At 49.6% G+C, this 26,205-nt stretch overlaps 1 protein-coding gene across 16 annotated transcripts in view; it reads right to left on the bottom strand.

Moving 5' to 3' along the window:
• MSI2 (musashi RNA binding protein 2) overlaps positions 1-26,205 on the bottom strand; it is a 184,098-nt gene that overhangs the window by 7,613 nt on the left and 150,280 nt on the right. For 5 of the 16 annotated variants that reach the window (XM_048967182.1, XM_048967175.1, XM_048967166.1 and 2 more), the window contains 2 exons: positions 25,488-25,562; positions 13,055-13,162 (listed from right to left, as the gene is read on the bottom strand). In XM_048967182.1, the coding sequence (XP_048823139.1) occupies positions 13,055-13,162; positions 25,488-25,562 (183 nt within the window). Of the gene's footprint in view, positions 1-8,336; positions 8,458-9,806; positions 9,899-11,767; positions 11,795-13,054; positions 13,163-20,941; positions 23,583-25,487; positions 25,563-26,205 lie in introns of those variants that run through there. The other 11 variants (XM_048967170.1, XM_048967171.1, XM_048967179.1 and 8 more) reach the window with 6 other exon arrangements.

Genomic DNA, 26,205 nt, shown 5'->3' with positions numbered 1-26,205 from the left:
CGATAAATGAAAGAGAAAAGCTCTCATAATTACCAGGAGACTAAACAGTCCTGAGAAAGCCGTACTTTAACGATTCACTCAGCCATGGTGAGTTGCTAAATATTTGTCTTCTTACAATAGCTGCACTGAAGCGCACCTAGAGCTGGAGGCAGTTTTATGATCGCTTTGAAACAACTGCAAAGGGACCTTGAATGACTTTCCCAACATGCAGAATGCAGTGCGTTTGGGTAAGAAATGCCTGAAAAGAAATCTGTTGTACACAAACCTGCAAGTAATCTGAGACTGAAATGAAGCAGAAAACAAAACACAAAACTCTCCTGACTCTGGATGCCACTTCAGCCCTCAAAAAAAAATGAAGACTGTGGAGATGGACAAAGCTGTCAGCTCACAGCAGAAGCCATCTGAGAGCTGCAGGTGCTGTTGGGTGCAGAGGCACAGAGCACTGAGATTAAAGCACCGCGGCCTGCAAAGCACCTGAGACATTCCCCTGGTCAGACATCCTGCAGACAGAGCTGGAAATAACCACGGGTGGATGTTGGGAAGTGCACTGCTGGCAAACTGGCAGGGATTGTGCTGTGCTGGAGGAGAGCAGCGAGCTGCAGATCGCTCTGGTCAGTGCTGGAGCAGAGCCCTACTGCTTTCCTGTGGGTCCCAGCGGGCGATGCCCTCCCACCTCAAGCACTCGGGAAGCTGTGGCAGACACCGCACCTGTTTCCAGGATCGGAATTGAGCTCCAATTTATCAACTGATTGCACAGGAAACCATCCTGCACGGGATGTTTTCACAGCCCTGAAACTATGACTTGGTACCTCCAACACAACGGTTTCCACTATGCATGATTTTCAGCCCCAGGTGTCACCACAAAGCCCTGCATCAGATCGATGTGGAAGGGATGTGAAAAAGATGAGATGTGTCTGTAAGTCACAGCTAACCAGCCTCAACGTTCCCCAAGCCCAGACAGCCCCATCCTCTTGGTTGGGGAAGCTCTTCCTACACCTAAGAAAAAAAGTGACAGCAGCTGAGTGATGAGAACAGGGACACTTCCTGCAGCACTTCCTTCCCTTAGAATGTGCTGTGCTTTTCCTTACAGAGAAGACACCGATCCTTGCACACTCACTGCACTCATTCCCTGAGCACTGCTCTGTCTGAGCAGAGAACCTTCTGCTAAAATAAATGTCAAATTGCAGCTAATTTTAAAATGCATCTGTAACCTCAAGACAGCACTACACTGAGCAAGGTTCTTTGACTACTAACTCACCTCGGCATCCTTCTGCAGAGCTCTCTGCACACACTGAATGCATGTGAGGCACTTCTCAACACACAGTTCCAGCAGAGAGCTGCATGTGGGGTACAGAGCAGAGCTGCAGGGAGCAGGTGGAGCTCCAGGAGCTCGCTTATCGAGCGCCCATTCCTGCAAACTGCCGTGTTAGCACAGACCCGATCGTACATTAATCCACGTGCAACAGGAAAGGTCACCACTGAAAGATAAACTCTCTTCTGATGAACTCTTGAGAAATTTCTAAGTCAGGATTCATTATGACATTTGCCTTAGCAAGCTGTGCATTGCACTAACGAGGATTCAGATGCCTCTCTGGGAGGGGAGACGGAAACAGATGGGTAAAGCACAGCAAGCTGGATGCTAAAATCCCACCCAAATAAACTCAAGTCAGTGAAGGTAAAGAGAGAGGGAAAGGGTTCAGTAATCACTGCTGTGCTTGTTTTACAATTATTCTACAAAGATTTCAAAAGTTGAAGAAAAAGCAACGCGAAGAACAGCGCACAACCCGTGGCTGCACTCCCTACTACTACACAGGCAGAAGGAAAACCTCAACTTTGCAAGAAACCACCCATGATTTACTGCATTTCCTCCTCAAGAAGAGGCAGAATACTTCAGGATGAAATACAGCACCCTGTCATCGCAGCCAGAAATGCATCTCCTCACGGAGAGAGCAGCCGAGCACTGCCTGCAGCTGCTCCTTGCCCACAGCCGTCCCCATGGCCGTCCCCTCCCGCAGGCACCAGAGCAAAGCGGCCGGCACCATCAGCAAGCACTGAGGCAGCACTCCTGAGGACTGCCCAATGACAATCAACCACCTCCCGGGGAGGGCTCATATTCCCTGGGACACAATCAGTGCTGCTGAGCTCATCTGCTTCTGGCATTGCTGGAAGATGCTGCTGAACAGAGCACAAAGAGCAAAGCTACACGTGTAAAAAAAAAAGGAGAGAAGAGTGAAATATTCCCCTAGAAACACATCCTCATTTACAAAGCACGCACCTGCTCATGTTTCCAAGAGAAGCAAACACAAGAGGCTCCACACAAGGAATAACACAAAGAAGCGAGCCAAGTGGAAGCGGCCGTTCAGCCCCTGCCCGCAGTTCTCCCTGCGCCCGGCGCAGAGCCACAGCACGCTGCTCCTCCGCGCCCTGACGGAGCCCTTCTGTACCAACACGCTTCTGACAACTTGTTGATCCAGAGCTCTAATTTCTGCATGACTCTCTCATCTGCCATAAACAGCCACGCGCAATTTGGCAGGCATTTCTACCACCAATGTTTATGATAATAACTCCACGTGCTTGAAAGCAGCAGGAAATTTTCAATATAACTATCATTAAGACAAAATGCTTTAAATCAAAGCCATTACCCACTACCAAGACTCAAAGCTCACAAGATTAGGCTGTTTTTATCTTTATGAAAAATTCATCTAGTGTGCTGCAAACATCAGCTTCCAGCTTGAAGGAGGAAACAATAGGGTAACATTTAGCATGGTGATGGAACGGCTATGGATCGGGGCAGGGAATGGGCCAGGGGGACAGCTGGGACAGCAACAACACCATGCTTGGGGCATTTGATTCAGCTCACCTGGGATTTAATTTGATTCATGGCAGTTCAGAGGATCTGCCTGGATTTTTGCAGAAGGAACAGCACCTGTAGCTAAGGAGTAGTTAGATCTAATTCCATGAGATATCACGGTAACTACAGGCAGCCATGTGGAGCAAAGGATGCTTTCAGCTACTTCCTTAAACCTCTGACACTGTGCTGCAGTACCTGGAAGTTGGGAATTTCCCCAAGAGGCACCCAAGCATTCAAACCTGCTGCACTGACTTTGAAAGAACCAAGTACAAATGCTGCAGAGGACACCACTAAAAACCAGGGCTACTGGTGCAGCACAGATTGCTTCCCTCCTGATTTCTCAGGCATCCCATGTGTCCTGAAGCATGAACACCAATGACCACATCTTCGTGCATGACTAATGGACCAGCAGGCACAGTGTGATGCTGATACTTTAAATAACAGCCACAGGATGGGGCACAGAGAAACTCCTGCACTGCATGCAAAGCTCAATCATTAGTGCTGAGAGCCTCACAAGTACCCTACCGGTAGCCAGCACTGCACCCACCTCAAGGAGAGCTGGGGCAGCCCTAATTCCTGGAGCACTCACTGCTGCAGCTGAAGAGAGCTCGCACCTTGCTGTTCTGAGATGCTAACTGCCCCAGTGTGATTTACTCAGCCATGGATGTACAAATTAATGTCAGTGTGAAATAAGACGTCAGTGCTCCTGGTTTTTGCTTGCCATTCAGATTGCAGGAGCGCACAGATACAGCATTAAGAATTCAGTGTTTGCATCCAGACTCTTTTGTTATATCCCAGCCACTGCACACAGCTCCTGCTGGAGGCACAAACACATTTGTTTGTGGTCAGGCCAAACTATCAGAGGCATCACTTTTCTCTACCTGCCCTTTTACATGCAGCTTTATTTTATGTCTGAGACAAACTGCACGCGGCACACCTCCAGTTCAGATCAATGCTCAAACTAGAAAATGTCTCCAAAATAATGAGCTGGAAACACACAGACATCCTAGAGAACAGCAGCGTACAAACAGCTCCCAACTAGCTGAGCACAAAAGTGGGAGACAGACAGGAAAGCAGAGAACCCAGCACTGCAATTAGAGACACTGCTCAACACAGCACTGTGCAGAGCTGTACGGGGCTGTGCTTCGCTTGTGCTCCTTCCCAGCAGACCTGAAAAGCAAACCCCTCTTGGTAAGCCCTGCGGCAGGCAGATCCTCTGTCACTGCTGACAGCTGGAGGCATTCTTCCCAGGACAGCCAGGTTTTGGTGCTGCCTGTGGAGACCCAGCACAGCCCCAGGGAGGGCCGGGCAGCCCCTCACCCACAGGGACAAACCGCAGAAGTGGGGCTCATCAGCAAATTGGTGTGATGGGGCCGAGAGACGCCGCGAGCTGCTATCTGCCTTAACAAGACACTATTTGTACCGTATTTTCTATCTGCAGTCACACTTTAAAAGGTTGTTCTGTCTCTGCAGCCCTTTTGGAAATGGCTTCACACATCGAACTATCGCCAGGATACTGACAGAAAGCGGCGGGAGGTGAGCAGGTTCCCAAGCACAGCAATTACAGCTGGAACTGAGCAGGGACGGGGCAGCGCCTGACCCCTCCTTATTCACACCTCCAGGCCTGCACCTAGCAGCAGTCCCAGCTGTTATGCACCACGCTGGATGTGCCAGTGTGATGATGACAATTGTCATCCTATGGAACTGCTCCTGCCTCCGCTCCAGTGCTCCCCTGCTGTTACAAAGAGTTGTGTACACCCAAAATTCAAGTGGAGCAAATGCTTAAAAAAACCAACCCCTGTCCTTCGGTGCACCCTGCAAGCATGCGAGCAGCACCTGCTCCTGCTGAAGGCCTCACTTGGCTTCCTCAAAGCATCAGCCACATCTGGAAGCTGCCCACTGATTTGCCAAAAACAAACAAACAAACAAAACAAAAGCACAACGTTCATGTACTCAAGTGCAGCTTTTCTAAGTCCTGCACTTTCCAGCTTGGCTGTACCGTTTTTGCAAGCGATCAATATTTATTGCCTAATCACATTCTCTGTCCTGCAAGTTGGCAGTGCCACGCGCACCAAGCTGATGCGGAGGCCACACAAAGCTCCACTTGTAGGAGCTGCAATCAGGGAGCCAGTGCTTGTCACAACCCCACAAAAGGATTTCCTCTCGAGCAGCTCATCTTTAATCATTATAAAAGCACAGAAGTTTAATCCATTTTTGATGTAAGCGCTAATAGCTTTGTGTCCTTGAAGTTCAAAGTGGTCTTCGTGCATGTCGCTAATTAGCCGAGCAAGCAGCCATTCAGCTCCCTCTCATGTTTCTAATTAGATCCTTAACAACAAACAAATGTCGACCTTACAAAGGCTGTGCTACGTTTCCCTCCATTAGTTAAACACTTTGGGAGGGAGGCGGTTTCCATTTTTCTGCAATCCCCCAACCACCACAGCAGCGTTTTGGGCCGTGCTGCTGCCCCTCACTGGTGGTGTTTCCGCACAGCGCTGCGGGTGCTGAGCACCGGGGGCTACAGCCGTGTCCCCCACCTACATGGAGGCCAGCAAGTAAATCTGAGAGGTAATGGCTGTCCTGTTTGCCACCTTCAGCAAATCAGTCGCAGAAGCAGTAAGGCTGGAGAAGATCCAACCGCCAACCCATCATGTCCAGTCACTGTCATTAAGGTTTGAGAAGACCTCTGAGACCACCAAGTCAACCCCACCCCCACCATGCCCACCATGCCCATCCCCAAGTGCCACACTGCTATGGCCCAGCAACACCTCCAAGGACAGGGACCCACCTGCTCACCGGACAGCCTGTGTCAGTGCCTGCCCAGCAGCCTTCCAGTCCATTCACCTGATGGTACAGCCCATTTGAAATCTGCTGTGTTCCGCTGCTTGCATGCTTCGCACCAATTGCTTGGGACCATCTCCCCTTGCTCTCTTTTGGTGCTGGCACCCCGGGCTGCCATTCCAGCAGCAGTGCCTGCGCTGCCCCGGGCTGGGCTGGTTGAGAGGCTCCCACCCTGCAGCAGCACAGGGCCAGCCAGCACTGCCCTGTGCACACAGGAGGCTGCAGCTCTCAGCATCGAGCGCCCGGCCAGCAGCAGGCTGGGCCGTGTGACCCTGTGCACAGCAGGCCTCCCCCATCATTTTTCTATATAAAATGAGCAACAGCCAAACTAAGCAGAGACGCCACTTTCACCTCTTGCTGGGTAACATGAAATCTGTTGCTACTTTTACCATGGGCACCACATCTGCATTAATTGTTTACCACCGCCTGGACAGGTCTTTTATTAATATTAATGAGTAACAGGGAACAAAAGGCCCCTTTATTTTTAGCCCACTCTAATTGCGTAGTAATTACTCATCTACAAAACAAATGAGCCGAACTCCATTGCCATAGCAACAGAAACTCTGGCCTCCTACTGTAACGCATTAACTGGCTATCACTCCCGTTAATTTTAAATCGAAGCCTTTTGAACAGTAACAGACAATACAGGAGGAAAATCACAACAGCCCTGGGGCTGTAAGGCACCACGATGTGCAGGGACACCATCCCTCAGCCTGGGGCACCCATTCACCTGTGGGCATCCGGGGGCCCCCCCTGCACACAGCACTGGGCTCCAACTGCCAGGAGACACCTCTGAACAGCCCCAGCTGTGTGAGTGGATTGGTTTTAGAGCTCAGCTTTATGCACCCAAAGACCAATTCTGCATTCTCCTGAAACTCCTAATCCACCCTGCTCCTCGTGTTAATCCTGAGCCAGGCACATGCGAGCACTCGCTGCAAGGAAAAATGTCACTGCTTCTTTTTCACTTTTCTTTCTCTAAAATCAGGAAAAAAACCCAACAAACCCAACAGCATTGTAATTACATACTTACTTCTAAAGCATTTAGGGTGAGGGTCAGCGGTGGGTCTGTAAAATGCATGCTATGTCACACTCAGAGCTGTGGCACTAACGGGGCTCAGCCCGCTGTGCTCAGTCCGTCCCATGGCTGTGGGGGCATCAGCTCTGTGTGCCTGGAGGCAGCAGGGTCTCTGCTGGGACCTAATTCCCACTGAAAATAATTCTCCTGATTGAAAAGACTATTAAAAGTTAGCTGCTAAATTCATAAAAGATTAACTTACACCATGCTTAAGTCTGCACATCAGAGGTGGTCACTAATTGCACAGGGGACGATTTATCAAGTGCGCAAGGTTTCCTATTACGAAATTATTGATTAAGGCTGATGTATTTAAACCACAACAGACCTCAGCCAGGAGCCCTGTGCAGAGCGATTGCTGCTGTGGTTGAGGCCTAATCACAGCAGCACCAAATGGCTTTAAATCTGCCAAACTTCCTACATGGCCCTGGAAGGAGCTCAGCCCAAGAGGAAAAGCTGATGAGTGGGGCTCGTGTAGAGGAGAGAACCTCTGTGGGGCTGGAACCAGCCTGGATTGGCACAAGACCTCCCAGATGATACAAAACATAGAATCACAGAACCATAGAATCATTAAGTTTGGAGAAGACCTCCAAGATCACTAAGTCTGACCCCAAGCCACCCCACTGCGCACACTGACTGTGTCCCTCAACTCCACATCCCCACAGATCTGGAACACCTGGAGGGTCGGTGACCCCCCCATTCCCTGTGCCAGCACCTGACCGCCCTTTTGGAGAAGAAATCGTTCCTCATACTCCAACCTGACCCTCCCTGACACAACATGAGACCTTCACCTCTCATCCTACCCATTACCCGGGGCAGGGGCAGACCCCCAGCACTCTATAACCTCCTTCCAGACACTGGCCTTTGTGTTCCCCCTCTGCAAGTGCATGAAGAGGTGTGATGTTCTCCATCCCAGCCCTCCCTGCTGACTGCCTGCACCACTCTCCAGCACCGCCTGCCTCTGCTAGGAAGATAAGCAGAAGATAACATCTGATGCAGCCATTAATTTTTTGAAGCTCCAGCCGTGCAGAGCTCCGGTTGCCAGCCTCTGTCACATAATTACCGGCTGTTCCAGTGGAGTGAGAAATTTCAGCCTGCTTGCTGCTCCCAAGTGGTCCACTTGTTAGGTTCTGGCTTTTGAGATTACATAGCTTGGATTAAATTTTATGTACTTTTATATAGCAAAATAAAAGGAGGGGAGCAGTTCCATCTGAGCAGCCGTGCCGCAGGGAGCCCTCTCCGCAGGCCGCATAAATCCCTCACTGCCACATCACCTCCGCACATCCCTGCTCAGCTCCGTGCTGGTGTCACCCCCCCGCACAGCCCAGCCGTGGTCCAGCTCTTTATGGCTGCAATTTGCCAACACTATGGGCGCCTAATGGCGATATTACATTTTTAGAGCACCTTCCTGAAGTGTAAGACAAGGATTCCTAAGCCCCTCACAATTTGTCGCTCTGCTAACTTTCAGATACGCTCTTCACTACATCACATGCCTTGCGCATTAAACAGTGGGTCCCCTGCCTCCTTGGCAGATCGAGATCAAAAGGGGACATAATTCTCCCTCTTGATACCTGAGTACCTCGGCTCCTCGGCAGCAATCAGGGAAGCGATACGGGCAGCTCCGATTGCTCCGCACAGGCTGCCTCTGGGTCAGCTCCATCCAAGCTGTTGTTTGGCTGATTTACTTGATGCTCTGTTAGAGGTGAGGAGCAGATACAAATTCTTAACTACACTTCGAAAGCCCCCAGAAAACCTTATTCCCTCTGGCAGCTGAACGCAGAGCCCCCAGCAGAGCAGGACCATGGGCTCAGCACAGTGCCTTCGCAGGAGGAGGAGGAGGAAGCAGGGAGCACCCACACCTTGCACACCCCAGCTGCTCCCAGCAGGGCGTTCTCTGACAGCCAGCCAACGAAACAGAGAAACAAAGTCTCTATTGGGATCTCACCTGCTGCCTGCTAAACCCACAGACTAAACTTCATTTGGGAAAGAGTTCCCAAAGTCTCGTGCACACACCTGGGCACCGGAAGCAACGCCGCTCGCTGGCTCGACGGCAAAGATGCAGAACTCGTCTCAAGCTCCTGATGCCAATATTCATGAAACATTACATCTTCATTTACAAATGCTCCCTTAAGCTCGGTGACATGGCAATGAATACAAACCACTGCTAGCTCAGAGTCTCTGTTGCATAACAAGATTTAAGGTTTATGACCTAAAAACAATTGCTTTATGTCTTGGGACGGTCTGCGGGAAGCTGCTTCGCACACATGGTATTATTTAGACACCCAAATGGAGTGATTTGCATTCGGCACATCTGGTCTACAACTGCTAACAAATGATTCTATGGGCTAATATGGACGAGTAACAGGCTGATGGAGGAACCATGATTGTAAAATGATTTTTAAAATATCTTTTTAATATAAAATAAAAATTAGAGAATATTGTTATGCTTAGCATTTAAATTCCTAGGGGGTTTAATTTGAAAAAATACGGCAAATTTACTATCAACATAACAGCATGTGCGGGTTCTTGTACAGCCTACAGCTGCGTTCAATTTAAACTTCCAGATAATGGGATTTAACAAATGCAGGACTATGGATCCAAGCCTTTAGCAGCTCTCTGCTTTGTTAATAGCCCTACGCTCTCAGTCAGACCAAGGCTATGCTTTTAACTGCCGCGCTATTTCACATTGATGGCACCTATAATATCAACTCAACAATGCATGTTCTACAACTACATCTACTGCTACCAGTACGACTACTACAGTGCATGCATTTAGTTCAGTCCCACAGATACATACACTCTAAGAACAGGCAAGGGGAGATGTGAAATGTTTTACGGGACGACAGGTGTTTTGTTTTTTAAGTAAGGGAAATTAATAAAAACATCAAAAGAAAGAAAGTGTACAAAAAAATAGAGACATTTCTCAAGAGTTGATATGAGTCGTTTCTTGAACCGTTTCGTCTGAACAAGCAAAAAACATGCAACCAGCTGCTACTAACAAGAAGCTGGACACTGAGAGAGGATTAATAGGTGTGGACAAACCTTCCCGCTGAGAGCGCTCAGAAGAGTGTTTGAGAGGAGGTGTGCACGTCCGAGTGTAAGAGAGGCCGGAAAGTATGCCTCAGAGACACCCTCTCTCACAGCAGCCCCAACCAAGCAAGAGAGAAAACAACAAAACATAACTGCTCACACTCACCATCAAGGTCAGTAGCTTGCGTTACTAGATTCGTTATACTGGCAAGTATAAAGTACAGTAAGGGGTTGTCGGGGCGCGGGGCTCCAAGCCGGCACAGGCGCCCGAGGTCCAGCCGCGCTGGGAGCCGTCGGAGCACCGCGGTCACCTGGGACAGCCGGGCACTGGCTGCTGAGCAGCGGGTCGGGCTGAGCTGACGGCCTTAGCGCCTTGATCTCTGGTCAGCAGGGAGGAAAGGCTGGTGGCAACAGGTTGGAAACTGGAAAAATCTCAGACTTGTGCATGAACCAAACGGGAAGGCACTAAAACCCTCTCCTGCCGATTTTTCGTTGGCTCGCTTTCCTTCCAAGTTAATCCCCCCCCCCCCCCCCCATGTCAAATGTAAGATAAAAATGTCCCCCCGATGGCTTTACTTTAAAAAATGCGTTTATAAGACAAAAATGCTGTACACGCAAAAAAATGTCAGGTGGATTTAAAAGAAATGTGACACTGATAGTGAAGTTGTCTAGGAGGAGTTTGCAGCACTCAGACTTTTACGTTTGCTCGTTTCCCATGGCTCAGGTCCCAATTCATAAAAAAAAATATTCAAGAACGGATGAGGTCATCAAAAGCAGCCAAGGGATCTGGCACGGCCCCACCAATGGGAACAGAGACTGAGAGCCCTCGGCCGTCACCTCCTTGTGGGGATGCAGCCGGGTCAAGAGCGGGGTTTAGGGCTGACATTGAGCATGAGCAGAGGAAAACGTCCCTTTCTGCTGAGCGTAGGACATAGCTGCTGTGACAGAAAAGAGAACCTGTCTGACCTAGCAAGGCAAACTGGCGGCTGCATCCTCACAAAAGAAAAAGAAGGGGAGAGGGAAGTGAAGAGTGAACAGGTCCTGTGCAGGTAACTGCCCTGCTGCCCAGCAACGCACAGGGTGCCACAAAGGGTCACCAGCCAGGAGCACTGAGGTCAGCAGTGTCTGCACATCAGAGCTGAAGGGGATTGGAAATGAGAAGGCTGCAGTCTCCTTGGGAGACCATGAGGCTAAGCAGTGAGGCCAGGGGGGAACGCAGTGCTGCGCTGCCCACAGAGGGGCAGCAGCCTTGGGGCAGAGCAGCGGCGCCGCACTCTGGGCTTTGGGCTGGGGCATGTATGAAGGAGGGGTGTGCAAATTTGCAGAGGGAAAAAGAAAAACCCAACCGGAAAGAAGAAAAACCCCAATCATTTTTTCTTGTAATGAATCGGGCTTATAGACTGTATCACAAGATTGATGGCACTCTACTGCTCCTGGATACAATTCACTACCATGGCTGAATGGAAGTGAGGATGTCCCTTCCAAAAGCTGCCTCTGGATGGAGATGACTACGTGACACACACCGTGCCTGGAGCAGGGCTGGCTGCGCCCCACGGCTGTGACAGACCCACCTCCCTCCTCCAGGTCTTGGGGCTGGGGGGGCTCTTGTGATTCGGTTTTGGAGTTTTGCCATTTTTATGCACACGGGCAATTTTGAGGCTTGAAAGACATTTCCAAACACCATACTGCTCTTTAAACTTGCCAGAAAGGGTGTTGTTAATTTCGGGTTAGATTTAGTTTTGTATTGCAAGTTCAAATAAAAAACGAAAAAACAGAACAAAACAGAAAACCCAACAGAAGAAAAACCAAAAAACACTCAAATTAAAGACAAATGATTTTCAGGCACAGAATTGATCAATGCTCAGTTCAGTTGTAATGGGCACCAAAAGCACTCCGATTAAAAAAATAGTAATTATCAGGGAAGCAATGTTAATCCAGCCAAACCCTCTGTGCCTTGCTAAGGGGCAACTCACCAGGTCTGTTTGTACGTAAAACAAAACCTGAAGGGCAAAACATGAGGAAAAGGCAGAAACAATGAAATCTGTTTTCCTGAAATCATATGCAAAATCATTCTCTTTTTTTCCTTTTTTTTTTTTTTTTTTTTTTTTTTTCTTTTGAAAACTTTTGTTTCCCTCGGTTAAGGGGCAGTGGGAGGAGCGAGGAGATTGGGACCCCCACAACCAGTCTGGCAAGTCACCCCTTAGGCGCTCTCTACATGCCACAAAATGGAACTGGTACAGATAATCCTTTGTAGCCTGCAAGCAGTGCCAGTTTGCATGGAACGGAGTTCTCCTGGTGTCTTGCTTTGGCCTCCCCGGCATCAGGCTCACACACTGGGGCCCGTGCCCTCCTCCTGACCCAGTATGCAGCGGTTTGGTCGGTTCTTTCCTGGAAGAGCCCGGTTCACCCAGGGCACCACCAGGAAAGTCACCGAGAAACCCCCACGTCAGGACTGCATCATGGGTGAGCTGGGAGCAGCCTCAACGCCGCGGCCTCCGCTCGGCACAACACCCAGCGGCCGACCCCCGCAGCAGGCCCTGTGCCGGGGAGGCCGAGCACAGCGCTGCCCCCAGCCCGGCCCCACGCCTCGTGTACCCACGGCCCTGCGGGATGGGACAGGCTGGTGGCTGGGCTGCCCAACCGGCAGCTCACTCATGAGTGCACTGAACGCTCCACGACCTCAGCAAAGCGCTAATTTGCACCTTTATCTGAATTTGAAGCCCAAAGTAATAACGGTAATTGGCAACGATTGATTTATTTCCCTTAAGGGGAAAAAAACGGAAGTGTTCGGAAGGACCGGAAGAAAAGCTTTGGCGTTTCCATGAGAAGCGGCCGGCGCACCGCAGGAAATGGCACACGGCCACCCGCGTGGGACCGACCCACGGCGCCGGGGAGCAGAGCCTGCACAGCCCGGCCCTCACCTTCCATGAGAAACGAAAACTTTCTTTCGCAACACCGCAATTCTTTTTTCTTTTGGGTGTCCTTTATAATCTCGAATTTAAACAAAAGAAACCAACGTAATAAAGGGATAAATAAAGAAGCAAATCAGAATATCTACCCTGGTTTTGGCAGTTCTGACGCCAATCTCCTGCAAGGTGCTCCAGGCCCGTGGCCTCTGCTTGTAGTTTGGGGTTGGGATTTAGTTTTTTTTTTTTTATATCTTTTTGATCGATTGGTTTCAGATCCCCAGGATAAGCGTGAGGAAAATCAGAGAAATGATGGAGAGCTGCAGCCACACAGAATACCGACAGAGCTTTTACCTGACCCTGCACTCTGAGGGTTTGCTCTTCCACGGGCCCCCCTACCTGATCCTCTTGCTGCCGCCACGGCCGCCGCTGCTACTGGTCCATAAGCCGCTGCCGGAAAACCTGGCCGTGGAGAAAAGGAGAAGGGTAAAGAAAGAAGCCGGCGGCACCGCGCGCCTCTGCGGGGCGTCTGCCAGGGCAGTGCTGGCACACGGTTCCTGGGCACGGCGCTGCGGGAGGCGAGGGGCCGGGGCTGACCTCGCAGGGCCCCCACAGCCAACATCCCCTCCAGCAGGCAGGGCCGGCCCGTGCACACAGCAACGGCTGCATTTCGGTCGCTGCTTATTTGCAAGTGATAATAACGTGCCGATCTACAGACAGAGCAGTAATGGAAAACGGGGGAAGGGTCTCGTGTCAAGATCACAGATTTGCTGGGATCAAGCAGAAAAAAAACTCAACCGGAATGTAATTTAAAAAAGAAAGAAAGAAAAAAGCTTTTGATAGCAAAACAGCCGCAGATCAAGGAGCTTGAAGACACACACCCTGCTACAGGGGGCTGCAGATGAATGAAACACTGCTACCAAGATTTCAGACTCGGTTTCTTTACTTAATTAATATTAACAGATCTCCAGAGGCTTTGACTTTCTATATATATTTTAAGAGGGCAATGGCAAGGTCCAGGCAATCAACAGGAACCCCCAGTACCCTGTGCTGCCACATCAACAAAGCACTTGGAGCGCTCCTGGTCCCTGGGAGCTCCTGCTGTCAGCCAGGACAGCCGCTGGTGCAAACTCTGCCTCAGCACTGCCCTCAGCAGCTCCGGGACTCGAGACCACAGCTGCTTCGCGGTGCTGAAGAACCACAGAAAAACAACTGAGCCAAGAGAGAAGAGAACAGCAAGCTGAGAGATGGAGAGAGCGAGAGCCAGAGAAACCTGCCAACTACAAGCCTGCTACCACTACCATCCTACCTACGGGGAATCTACCAAGGGCACGAGCAGAGAGCATCTAGGCTAGAGTCACTTAAGGCTACTTAAAACACTGATTAAAAAACAGACATACTTGCATTTAAATATGGTAATAGGGCTGTTGGGGGAAAAGAGAAAGTCTAGGTAAATGTATATGCAGGGTAACCCAGGCAGCTGCTCCCTGCGTACAGAGCCCATGCACAGCACAGCAAACCCTGCTACTTAACACCTACATGATTTGTTCATTACGTTGATGAACTGCTATGATCTCTGAGGAGCAGGATACAGAGGGAAGCACTTTCACATCAGGGGACGTTATAACCAAACACCAGAGCGCTAAATTCATCCCTGTTGGGGAACCTTGTTTGGCTCCCCCCAGCACATGGTAGCAGAGTTGCAGTAGCCTGGAGCAAGAAGACCTTGATGTTAGAGAATCAAACCAGCATTAGCCAAGAGGGAACACACCTGCAGGATGAGTGCATTGCTCTGGGGCTCTGTTTTTGTGCAGAGCCACGCTCAAGCTGAACGCTGAGCTGGGAGTGCATGGGACAGAGCAGTGCTCACAGCCTCCCCCCTGCCTACCACAGAGCACGTCCTGCTACCTCATCCCAAGCAGCGCCCACCACACCCCCATGCCGTGTTCAGGACCAGCTGCCCACCAGCAAACCCGTCACTTGGGGGCTCCGGAGGCCCTAATCCATCCGTAAGGGATCAGAGGAGCTGCGGATTTCCCAGGGAATCAAATGCCTCTGCCAAAACCAATCTAATACCTTTCACATCACCACGCATCTCCTGAAAGCAGCATAAAGGACAGGGCTGCAAAGTTTGTTTCTCTTGTTCAGCTGCCAGGGACTCTCAGTATCTATTTGAAATGCAGGACAAAAAGTTTTGCCATGCAAAAGGAGAACAAAATAACAAGGGTGGAGAAGGCTCTCCACAAAAAGAGCCTGAACAAAGCATCTATTATTGTGATCCGGAGCTCAGTACGGACAGATGTGTGAAAAATTAATCCCTCCTCCCTGAAAGAAAGCTGTTCTCTTGACTATGAGATGAAAGCCTCTGCGCCAGAGGCACTGCACAGCTCCATGCAATGGCACTGCTTGTGCCGGCCAGGACGGCTGTGTGGGGCTGCACAGGTGGGAGATGGGAGCAGAGGCTGATAATCTGTATTGGCAAAAGCCTGCTTACCAACACACACAGACGGGTTCCATCACTGGAGGATCCCTAAATCAATCCAACGTGCTGAAAGTAATCAGTCCCACACACTGAAATTACATTTGCCAGGCGCTGCATTAATCAGCTCCTTCAGTCAAAAACAAATTTCCCACTCATCACGCTGCTGAGCACATTAGTGCTGCGTGCTGTCTAAGAACGCAGCCAATCCACTTCTTGTTCTTACGGAGCTCTTTGTCCCTGTGTCTCTTGGCAGTGACACCGTCTCCGTTTCACAGACGGTACAAAACGCAGCACAAGGAGCAAAGTCACTTGGGGAAAAGGTATTTGAAAAAGGGAACCACTGTGCTGGTTTCTGTGCCCCCAAAGGGACCTTGCTGCTGCAGAACCTCCCCCAGGTCCCACCAGCACCTCGGGGTGAGGATGCCCTCCCGTTCCCAGCAGCCACAGCCCCTTCCCCTGTGCCTGAGTTTGGCCCATCACAGGTACCCACACAGCTCCCCACACGCTGCTCCCCGGCAGCTCTGAAGCTCCATGGGAAATGGAAAGGGGTGGAAGGAGAGATCTCCTCATAATCATGTTTGCATGAGGGGCTCCAGACTTGCAGAAAAGATCCCTGCCCTCCTCTGTGAGTCCTCTGCATATAATTACAGAAAACAAGATAGCAAAGCTGTTCAAAAGGCCCAAAGTGCCTACTTCAGGCACTGCAATTAGAAGGTATTTTACAATAAATGTTTTCCACGGGCTTACACACTGACCAGGAAAGCCCTGAGGATTCACAGCAATTTCATGCTCTCTTATTGTTCAGAACGAGCCAAAGCCAGTGTTTGGAGTTCAATTTCGCACAGATACATTTTTCTGCTTCCCGCACCAACAGTTTCCCTATAAATGCCAAAGCAGCCCCATGCAATGGGGCACGGACACGTCTGTTTCCAGAAGCCCTACTCTACGGTCACAGCTCGAGGCAGCGGCCGCCTCCACACCAGTGCTTTCTCCAGCACAGAAACAAGTCAGGGAGCAGGAGGCTGACAGCAGGACAGGAGCTCAGAGGGCAGCATGCTGCCAATGGGGCAACCAGCGATTGCTTTGGGCCACGTCCCACTCAGCCCTGAAGCACACACGATGCTGCACTGTAGGAACACCGGGACAAGAGCAACCACCCCCCCCAAAAGTCACGAGGACCAAGATATCCCTTTTCCTATCAATAAATACTATGCAAACAATTTTCTCTGCTTCCTACTGACTAAAGCACGTGGGCACATGAGGTCGCATGGCAAGAGTCTAGCAATGAGCACATGTGGCCTCAGCACCAGATTTCAGAAAAACCACCAAAATTATTACAGAATCACAGAACGGATGGAGTTGGAAGGGACCTCTGAAGGCCATCAGATCCCACTGCCCAGCAACGCACAGACAGTCACAGCTCCATCAGTGCTCAGGGCTGCCTCCCCTGACCTTGGCTGTCTGCAGGGACAGGGCAGCACCACCTCTATGGGCAGCCTGTGCCACCCCTACTGTAAAAAACTTCCTTACATCCAACTGGAATCTCCCCTCTATGTATTTTGCCCCCTTGGCCTGTCACAATGGACCCTGGGACGTATGCTGGGAGCTCCACTGATCTCCCAGGGAAAAAAGCACCAAGTTGCCAAGACAGAAATGTCTGCAGGTGGAGCAGGAGAGGGGGAACCGATGCCCTCCTTTCACACCGCGTTACCAGCGGCTTTGATCAGCGCAGGAGAGCAGCACGAGGCTCACAGCTGTCATTTCAGATGGGTTCTCACCCGCATTATTCTTTCCATTAGGCAGTGTTATCCTCTTTGTCGGATCTTTAGGCTTCATTTCAAAAGTATCAGACTCACAACCATGAAGCAGAAGAGCCCGCTGCCTTTTTTGGGAGGCAGGCAGGCATGGGTCCAATTTACCCGACACAAACGCAGCCTTTAATGGTGAGCACACACGAGGGAAAGCTCAATCCCAAAACAATCCCTTTACGCTCAAAACTTTCATCTTTCAGTCCTCCATTTCCCCCCCCCCTCCTTTTCTACAAGGAACAAAAATGAAAAAGAAAATGCAGCCGCCGTGTCAAGCTTTAGATGAACAGCCAACCACTCACCACTGGAGGAACACACCCAGAGCAATCAAACTCCATCTAGGCTCACTGAAAGATCAGGACAGCACCTGACCGCTCACAACCCGCTGTCGTGCTTTAGGAGCAATGTTCTCTCCTGGATTTGACTGCAGACCCCACAAAGCTCTCCCTCTGCCTGCAGCAGCAAGGAGCAGCACGGTGCCAGGCAGCGCTCATGGGCACGCAGTCTGCTGCCCAAGCTTCCCATCGACTCCACCAACACTTTAAGCATCCCCAGGCCTGCTCAGAGTTATCCTGACAGCCCCATTAAGCGCTTCCCTTTGTCTTTATATGCTGTGGTACATCAAGTTTATTAAAATCTATTTCAGCAGGTCAGAAAATTAGCGAACTTCAGATTCAGCACATCGCGCATAACGCAAACCTCATTAGCAGCCCTCTGTGATTCAAGGCACAGCCGCTGCTGTTTGAGATGTGCGACGCGTCGCAGGTCGTGGTGGGGAAACGCTCCACGTCAGACACGCCACGCGCCGCACCGGATGCATGCTCGTGTTCTTGTGAGCAAATATTTCTGCTCTGGAGTTTCAACAGAACAACAAAATCCAAATATAGTTAATTCGAAATTTGGCACTTGTGCTTTATGCACAGCGAACGACCCATTTTTCAGCTGTTTACCGCTCTCAGGCCACGGTTTTTAAAACGAGAATGATGCACTTTTGCCCAGTAATTACTTTATGCATCGCTGAGACAAAGCCTTGTTTGTCTCCAAATTATCGTTCCGTGTCATTTCGAGTGTAATAACCCTTCTGCAGTTATTTCACCAGGCAGAAAACTGGGGAAGTTCTCAAAGGCAAATGGCTCGTTTTCAGTAAAGTATTCATGTAAAAAAAACAAAAAAACAAAAGCTACAAAAAAAAAAAAAGAAAGAAAACCCCAAAACCAAAGCAAGGGCCGCTAGCTGCCTTAGTCTATTTACTCTCCTTAAGGCATCCACTCAGCTCCTCAACTGTGACTTACAAACACTGCACCTCCCACCACCCAATGCTTCAGCTCCGTACGTAATCTTCCCTAATTTCCTAATCTGGTAAAACACAGGGAATTATGAGCTTCAGGTGAAAGCAGCTCATGTGCATGAAAGAGAATCTCAACTAAATCGCTTCCTAAAAGCAAGTAATTCTCTTTAGTACTAAGCTGATTGCCCCACTGAAAGCATTTCTCATTCTAAAGCCCAGAGCCAAATGCTTACCATCGACATCTAATAAACAAGGTCTATAGAAGAGGAAGGCTGGCAGCAGGGGGAATGCCTGTGTGCTCCCCCAGCCCCGGCCCAGCAGCGCTGAATTGTCACCTGCTGCTAACAGACAGGGCAGGGCGGAGGGAAGAGCATCATGGCATGTATTTAAAGTTCAGCAAAGCGGCGCTGATTTGCTTAAAGCCTCATTTGAGTGCTTCGATGGTATGGAAAATGAGCTATTTTGTTTAAACAGCTTGCTTAAATTTTTATGAATGATCTAAACTATCTGGGTAAGTATTATTAAAAGACAGATCCCAGGCTATGAAAAAACACATAAGAAAAACCCACGTCTGGAAGCTGGAGCTGGAAGAACCAGAGCGTAAGGGAGGCAGCTCCAGCAGAGAGATGATTAAGCAGAGGGCCGGCAGCTCTGCACCCCGTGCGGGGTCCCAGGAGCAAAAGCCGCTCCTGATGCTGCACCACAGCCGTGTGGTCAACACATCCCTGCAGCTCTGAGCTGGAGGAACTGCTGCTGGGCAGCTCAGACCCACGTCACAAAAACAGGCTGAGCAGAGGATGGTGAGGCTCAGCCTGAAGCCCTCAGAGCAGCGCTGCAGTGCCGACAGAGCGCTGCTTTGGGGGGAGGAGCACCTGGAGGCGACTGGACGCTTCAGCACAAGCGTGGAACCCTATCACTAAATGCCTCTGAGAAACATTCACATTGGAACGTTTTCCTGCTTTATGAAGAATTACCCCTACGAGTTCTTTTTCAGCCCCTCGCTCTATCTGTAACAGCCTTATGGCTAGGGATCAGGCCTTCAGCCTCTGCAGGTCCACGCATGCAAGCTGCCACACTCCATGCAGCTGGGCACACAGAACCCCTCACAGCAGAACAGCATCTCCAGATCCATCATTTGCTCCACGGGGTGATCTCTGCTTTGCCCCACACGTTCTGCTCGAGTTACAGCTCTTAGCTGTTGTAAATAACTCCCGTTACATTTCCCGGTCTCTGCTCACCACACAGTCGCACAGGAGCAGCAGGCTGTGAAGTTTGCTCCTTCCTGTCCTCCTCGTCCCCTTAGGACTGCTCATTCCCACAGCAATGGCTGTGGATATTTACAGCCTGGCTCTTGCACAGTTCAGTGAGCAGCTGGGAATGGGCAGCGGCTCCCCAGGTCGGCAGTCAGGGTGCTCCTCCTGCTCAGGCACCGAGTAAGGAAAAGCCTAAGGAAGGACAGGGCATGCTTTGGTCCTTCAGAGGAGCTCTTTGGGGAAATCTTACCAGCACCTGCATGCAGCACAGAGCCTTCTTCATGCCCTGCTGGCAGCTGGACCACAGACCAGGATCAGCAGATCCTCCTGAAGGCCTCCCCTCCAACTCAGCACCAGGATATTATTTGAAAGCGCAGAGGACATAAGAGGTGCAAATTTCTACAAAGCACTTCTGTGCAACACAAAAAAATAAACTCATAAACAAAAGATACCTATAAAAGGCAAAGCTGCCAAAGCTCTGCTTGGGCCCAGACAACAGCTCTAGGCATTCTTTTTTTCTTAATCAAAACAAAACTCTTATCATCTCAATACAACTTGAAGGAGTACCTTCTGGCTGGGAATGCATGGGCTTTGCTACATTCGTTCCTCAGTTTGTCAGCTGCTCTTTCAGTTCAGTTGCTCCTCACTGCCGGGATGCAGCTGCACCAAGAACTCCTCAGCCTGTCCTTTGCCAACCAGAGAAACCCAAGCTCTTAATTTTTAGACCAGGTCAAGTCCATGGCCTTTGTTTTCATTGGTGGAGGCAAAACTAAGACTTCCGAAGAGCTATAATTAAGGTGATTCTAGCAGATTTCAAATGCGCTTTGTGAACCATTTGATGCCATGCAGGTGCAGTAATGTGTTTTTTTGGTGAACAAAAGCACACAGCGCAGGGATGATGGCAGCAGACTTTAAGCTGTTAAGAAAAGGTTAGACAAAGGAGCGAGAGCAGCTCCAGCTTCATTCAGCATCTCGCTGACGCAAGGCTTCACTAACTGAACAGACTACACCAAGTGTGCTTTGCATCGCCTCCTCCTATTCTGCAGCTGCCAGTAACTTCTGTCTTCCTTAATGTTAAGTTTGATCACTAAATTATCGCGTCTAGACAAACACATTCCTTGTTAGACAAGTCTACAACTTGTGTCACAGCGCTTTACAAGAGCGTGTTAGAGAGCAGACTCCTTCAGTACTAACTTCACTACTCCCTGCAAGCAAGGAAACCACATGCAAGCAGCATCTCAGCTTTTGGAACTTCCCCATCACCTGAGCAGACAGCTGGGTGCTGAGGAACAGAAGTGAGCTTGGGATCCTGGCAGCACCACACATGTTGGGCTGGGAGATGGAGCTCAGCCGGTGCAGCTGGGCAGAACCACAGCTCAGTCCTTGGAGGGGAGCTGCTCTGCATCTCTGCTGAGCGAACATCCTGCTCCCAGCCTGGCCAGGCCGTACCCAGCACCGCACCAGGTGAAACTATGGACATGCTCGTTTCCTCCCAGTCTTACTGCACTTCTCTTAGATTACTTAAAAAGGAGCGGGGAACCAAGAGACCTGCAGGAACAAAGCCAGCTCACAGCTTTGTAGCACCGCTGAATGTCCTCAGCACCAGAAAGAGGTAAGGAAGGAAGCTGCCCTTTCTTTCAGACAATACAAAAGAAGCCTTAAGCATGTCATTACTATAATCGTTACCTTTGCCTCTGGTACCAGCTCTTTTTCTTGACCCAGAAAGCAGCTACCACACCTATCAGGTAAGCATCACGAAGTAACTTTTAGGGAAGGACACCATCCTACTCAGAGTCAACTGCTGATGAGTGAGCAGTGTGCAACTGCTATCAGGAAAGAAACCGAACTGAACTCTGTACATTAGCAGAAAGTTGGCTTGGTTTTAAATATTCTCATAATAATGGAAAGTCCCCGTTCAGACTCAGCTCCCTCACACTGTGTGTCTGCAGCAGGAGCACAACGCAGAACCAGGCTCCAGGCTTTGCAGATTATGGGTTATTAAGGTGCAAGTGTTCTTACGGGAGCTCAGGAAAGTTTGTGATAATATCTGGCTTTCCCACCTCTTCCCACATACAAAGGCTTTAATAAACTTTAACAAACACACAAGCAAACAAACCCTGAATTAAAAAGAAATTTAAATTCCTGAGCTGAAGGCTTCTAAGCAACTCTGACATCCTCCAGCACCCGGGCAGTGACAGCAGATGGGCTCACAGTGACACCCACAGCGATGGCAGCTCTGCATTCTGCAGCACCACTTGGGGCAAATGCTGCCATTGCAGCACAGGACCTTCTGCCATGACACTGCCCCCACCGTCCCTTCCATTTCCAAACAGCAAAGAGCCTCCTGCTCACCAGTGCTGGACAGGGATTTCTACCACAGCTACAGTTTGGTGCTCAAACCCACCTCGGTCACTGCTGGGAATGCTGCAACCTTACGGGCAGACACCGCTCTCCCCCAGCTATGAGTGCTCTGTCATTGCTTTTGTTTTAATTTTTGCTGCCAACACACCTCATACGTAACCATTCGTCTGCAGGCTCTTCCAAGAGTGGCTCACGTGCTGGGAGTGGTGGTGGTGTCATTCTTTTATTAAGCTGTCATTGGTACTGGTTATTTGGTGCATCCAAACCAAAATATTAAATCTGCAAAGCTAAGAGAGCAGCAACACAGCACATCCGTTGTAAACAATTTATTATTATTTTCTACCTCAGTTACTTACAGGATAAAAGTCATTAAAAAAAAAAAAAGCACAGATGGACTATTTACAAAAAATGAGAAAATTCACAATAGCCGAAATGTTTGCAAATCATGCACACTAAGACAAGTTCACAAAAGCAAAGCAATTCATAGCAAAAAAAAAAAACAAAAAACCAAACAAAATAATAAGAAGCCATACAGATTAAAAAAGCTATTGCCTGCAGAAAAGTAAAAAGGAAACTAACCAATCGTTACATCAAGCATCTTTAATGAAATGAACAGCACAGCCGTGTATCGCAGAGCCTTTGACACCGACATTTTAAACAAGTGGATTAACAAACATTAAAATGCATTACAGTTCTACTGTAAGCATGCAATTTACTTCTCACAAACTTATAAGGTAGGTAGAAACACTTAAAAAAAAGATACCATGTGTGTTTTCTACCCAAACCAGCAGAATCTGGTCTTGTTAAAGCGGAGCCAATGGACAGCAGCAGATCACCGGTTTGCAGTTCGGGCAGTTGGGTGGAGATTGAGAGGTGCAGCACAGCTGAAAGCAGCACAGCAAAAGCCCCTCCTGCCCAAATTTAAGCAACCTGCTCACAATTTGCAAGCAAAAGCAATTGCAGGAGGTGGAAGCATCGCCCGCTGCAGGAGGCGGGGGGATGGCATTGAGGGGATGGCACTGAGGGGGGGACGCTGCAGTTCAGTGGTGGCCACACAGAAGCCACCGACCCCAACCCCGAGGCAGCAGCTGCCCCAGGCAGAGCCGCCCCAAGCACAGCCAGGCACGGCCATGGGTGGGTGCTGCAGTGTGAGAGGAACTCGCTGGGGACAATCCAACCCTGATCCATTGGAACCCCAGCAAGAGGAGACGGCGGCCTCGCTCCGCTCTCGACTTGTGCTGCTGAACAAAGTGCCAGCATCCCTCTGGGGCCGGCTGTGAGGCCAACCGTTGTTTTCGCTCCCTGGTCAGAATTATGCTTAAGAAGTTTGTGAGAAGTCATGCCTTCGTAATGCCCCTCTCCCCATCCCTGTGAGTTACATTCCAAGTGGGCATTAAAAACTCATAACAAAGCAGAGGGAAAAAATAACAAAATTAAAAAAAAGATAATAAAAAGCAAAACTCAAAGCAGTGAGGATATGGAGCCTTTAAAAAAATAAAGTAAAAAGTCCATTCAATCAAACCAGCCAGCAAGAGCAGCAATTTCTCAGTGGACATTGATATTAACATGGACCACCCAGGCTTTGTCTGTCTCTCTCTCTCATTAGCACTGTAGTAAACCCCGATTAATTTGTTATGCATCTTTAAGAACTAGTTGATAAAAATTATGTCTTGTGAAATCGGCAAATAGTCTGCAAAGTGAAATAAGAACAGAAATTAATAGATTAAACTGAAAAGATAAGTCCCAGAAATTAAAAAAAAAAAAAAGACACAGAAAGGGGAGTGATTGTAAAAAATAAATAAATAAAAAGAAGAGGCTAAGTGCTGAGTTATAAAGGCCTAGAGGCAAAAATAACGATGGGAGAAGATAGAACAGTCGCCCAAGTGCCTGTGTGCGCTGTGCTGCAGGGCCAGCGGGCAGAACGGCAGATGTCAGACCCTCTGAGCAGGCTGCCCATGCTCCCAACACCCCACGTCCCACCCAACGCCCTGTAGCCCCCCAACGCCGCCGCACTCACTGCCCCAGGCGCCCTCCCGGCTCCATGCAGTGCACACTGCACACCGCCCGACCCCCAGCACAGCAGCAGCCCTCACACTGCCGTGAGCGGTGCTGCTCCCGGTGCCAGCCTGGCCAGGAGCTGCTGCTTCTCCTGCCAGCCCCGTTTTCGAGCTGCCCCCGGTGCAGGTGGCACGGCCAGGCTGGCACTGAGTGCAGCGCTCGCTGGAGGTAACGTTTCTCTTTGATTTTCTCCTGTGCCACAATCTCTGCAAGAGACTGAACATAACCAGACAATCATGGGAAGATCACCCAAACCTCCAGGACAGCGTATGTCAGGATGGCTGAAGCTCAACACACCTCCACGTTCAACAGCCAGACACGCTCATTTTAGTTATGTTTATAATTAAAGCCACCTGAGCTGTGCTGATTTTCACCATGTAACCTATCGAGACTGTCTCTTGTCTCTGCTCTCACACAGATCAGTCACCACAGAAACCCCACGAGCCTGCCCAGCTGCTGTGGGGCACACAGGGCACCAGCAGTGCTGCCCGCCCCAGCAGCACACTCTGTTCATTGCTGTGCAAAGGGCACAGTACAGGTGGGGAATAGGCAGGTGAGCATAACACAGAACTGCTGCATCTGCAAAGCCTAGAAATAGAGGAAAAAAAAAATCTAACACCGGCTTGCCTCGATGCTACTCATCCTGCAGACACCAGATCTGCAGTGCAAGGACATCATTCATCCTATGGATGTTAATAACACACATCCTTTCCATGCAACACTCCTTCCTACTGATGCCACAGCCATATCTATGACTCACATGCCTAAGGCACAGCCAAGCCCTACTCCTTGTCCTCTGTCCCACCCAGGATCAACCTGACAAGCGCTCGAGAATTTAATCTGCTGCTGCAGCATGCAGGGAGGTTAGCTCCCAACACAGCACCAACACAGCCGCTGTAACTCAGCACACAGCACTGACCACAGCAGCCACAGCTCTGTGTAATCTAGTAACATCCCTGAGAAGCACTAAGGTGAGGGAAAAAGGGCTCTCAGCAGTGCTCACAGACCTGGGAGGGGAGCACAGCACAGAGCCAGAGCCCAGAGAGGGGAGTGAGCACAGCACAGGATGCCGGGAAGGACACGGCGGGCACCGAAGGAGGCAGCAATGTTGGAGGGCAGAGCGGCCCTCCTGCTGGATGCGAACGTACCACGGTGTGGGGAGCATGTGCAAGGCTGTGTGTGTGTGTGTCTGTGTAAGGCTGTGTGTGCCCAGGCACAGAGCTGTGGTATGTGGAAGGAAGAACCCCTCGGAGGGAGCTAACAGCTCTGAAATCAGTTCTGCCGCTTCACGCTTTAACTTAAGTTTTGTTTTCAAATAACCAGTACCAATTCACACGTTAATAAAGATGTATTAAATATATCGTCTGTATAGATATGTTTTAATCGCAAAAAAATATGTTATGTGAGATGCTCCCTGCAGACCTGCCTGCCTCAACCTGCAGCTACGGATTAGAAAAAAAAAAGAAAGAAAGGAAAGAAAAAACTAAAGAAGGAAAGAAGGGAGAAAGAAGTGAATCTGCAAATGAAACGTACATACCTGGAAACTGATAGCTGTAACTTGGGGCAAATCCAGGATATCCTCGGCCATATGTCGCGACAAAATTCGGGTAACCTTGATCACAGAAACATAGAAATAAATAAACAAACAAGTAAAACAGTGAGAGAAAATGTTTTAAGATTAACAGAGGCTTTCTGATTATAAACACAATGCCAAATAACACTGAGGATGGGCAAAACTTGATTTTACAGGGAATATGCAGAAATGAGATTTATTCTGCTCATGCAAAACGCAGGAAAGGTTTCATTATCATCTGGAATAGAACCATCCAGAGATGGAGGGCTGCTGATCACCCGCCTCTCACGAGCGCTGTCACTCCTGTAATTAACATGCACTTTGGTGCCTGAAGCCCAAGCACTGTGCATACTTGTTAGCTGGAAGAGTAAATGCCAAATGCTAAGGCTAAACACATAACACAGGTTTGCCCTGACATTTGGAGAGCTTACAATGAATGTACTTTGCTTCAGAGCTATTGACAGTTGGAGATTAAGGTAGTAGTAATTCTTTATCCCAGGAGTGTGAAGGACAACAGTTAACACATCAAAGAGCTGGAGGAGCCACGGCAACGAGCCAGAGTCAAAGGCTTTTAATTTTTCAGGACAGTAAAACCCAGAGATGAGAACCACTTCCTAAAGGGATCGCTCAGACACACGCACCCAACCTCGGGCAGCTTTTGAAGTCGTATTATGAGAAAAAC

This window comes from Lagopus muta, chromosome 20 (assembly GCF_023343835.1).
Source record: "Lagopus muta isolate bLagMut1 chromosome 20, bLagMut1 primary, whole genome shotgun sequence".
Lineage (NCBI taxonomy): Eukaryota > Metazoa > Chordata > Aves > Galliformes > Phasianidae > Lagopus > Lagopus muta.
The sequence above is the reverse complement of the archived record's forward strand: the minus strand, read 5'-3'. Positions and strand labels throughout refer to the sequence as shown.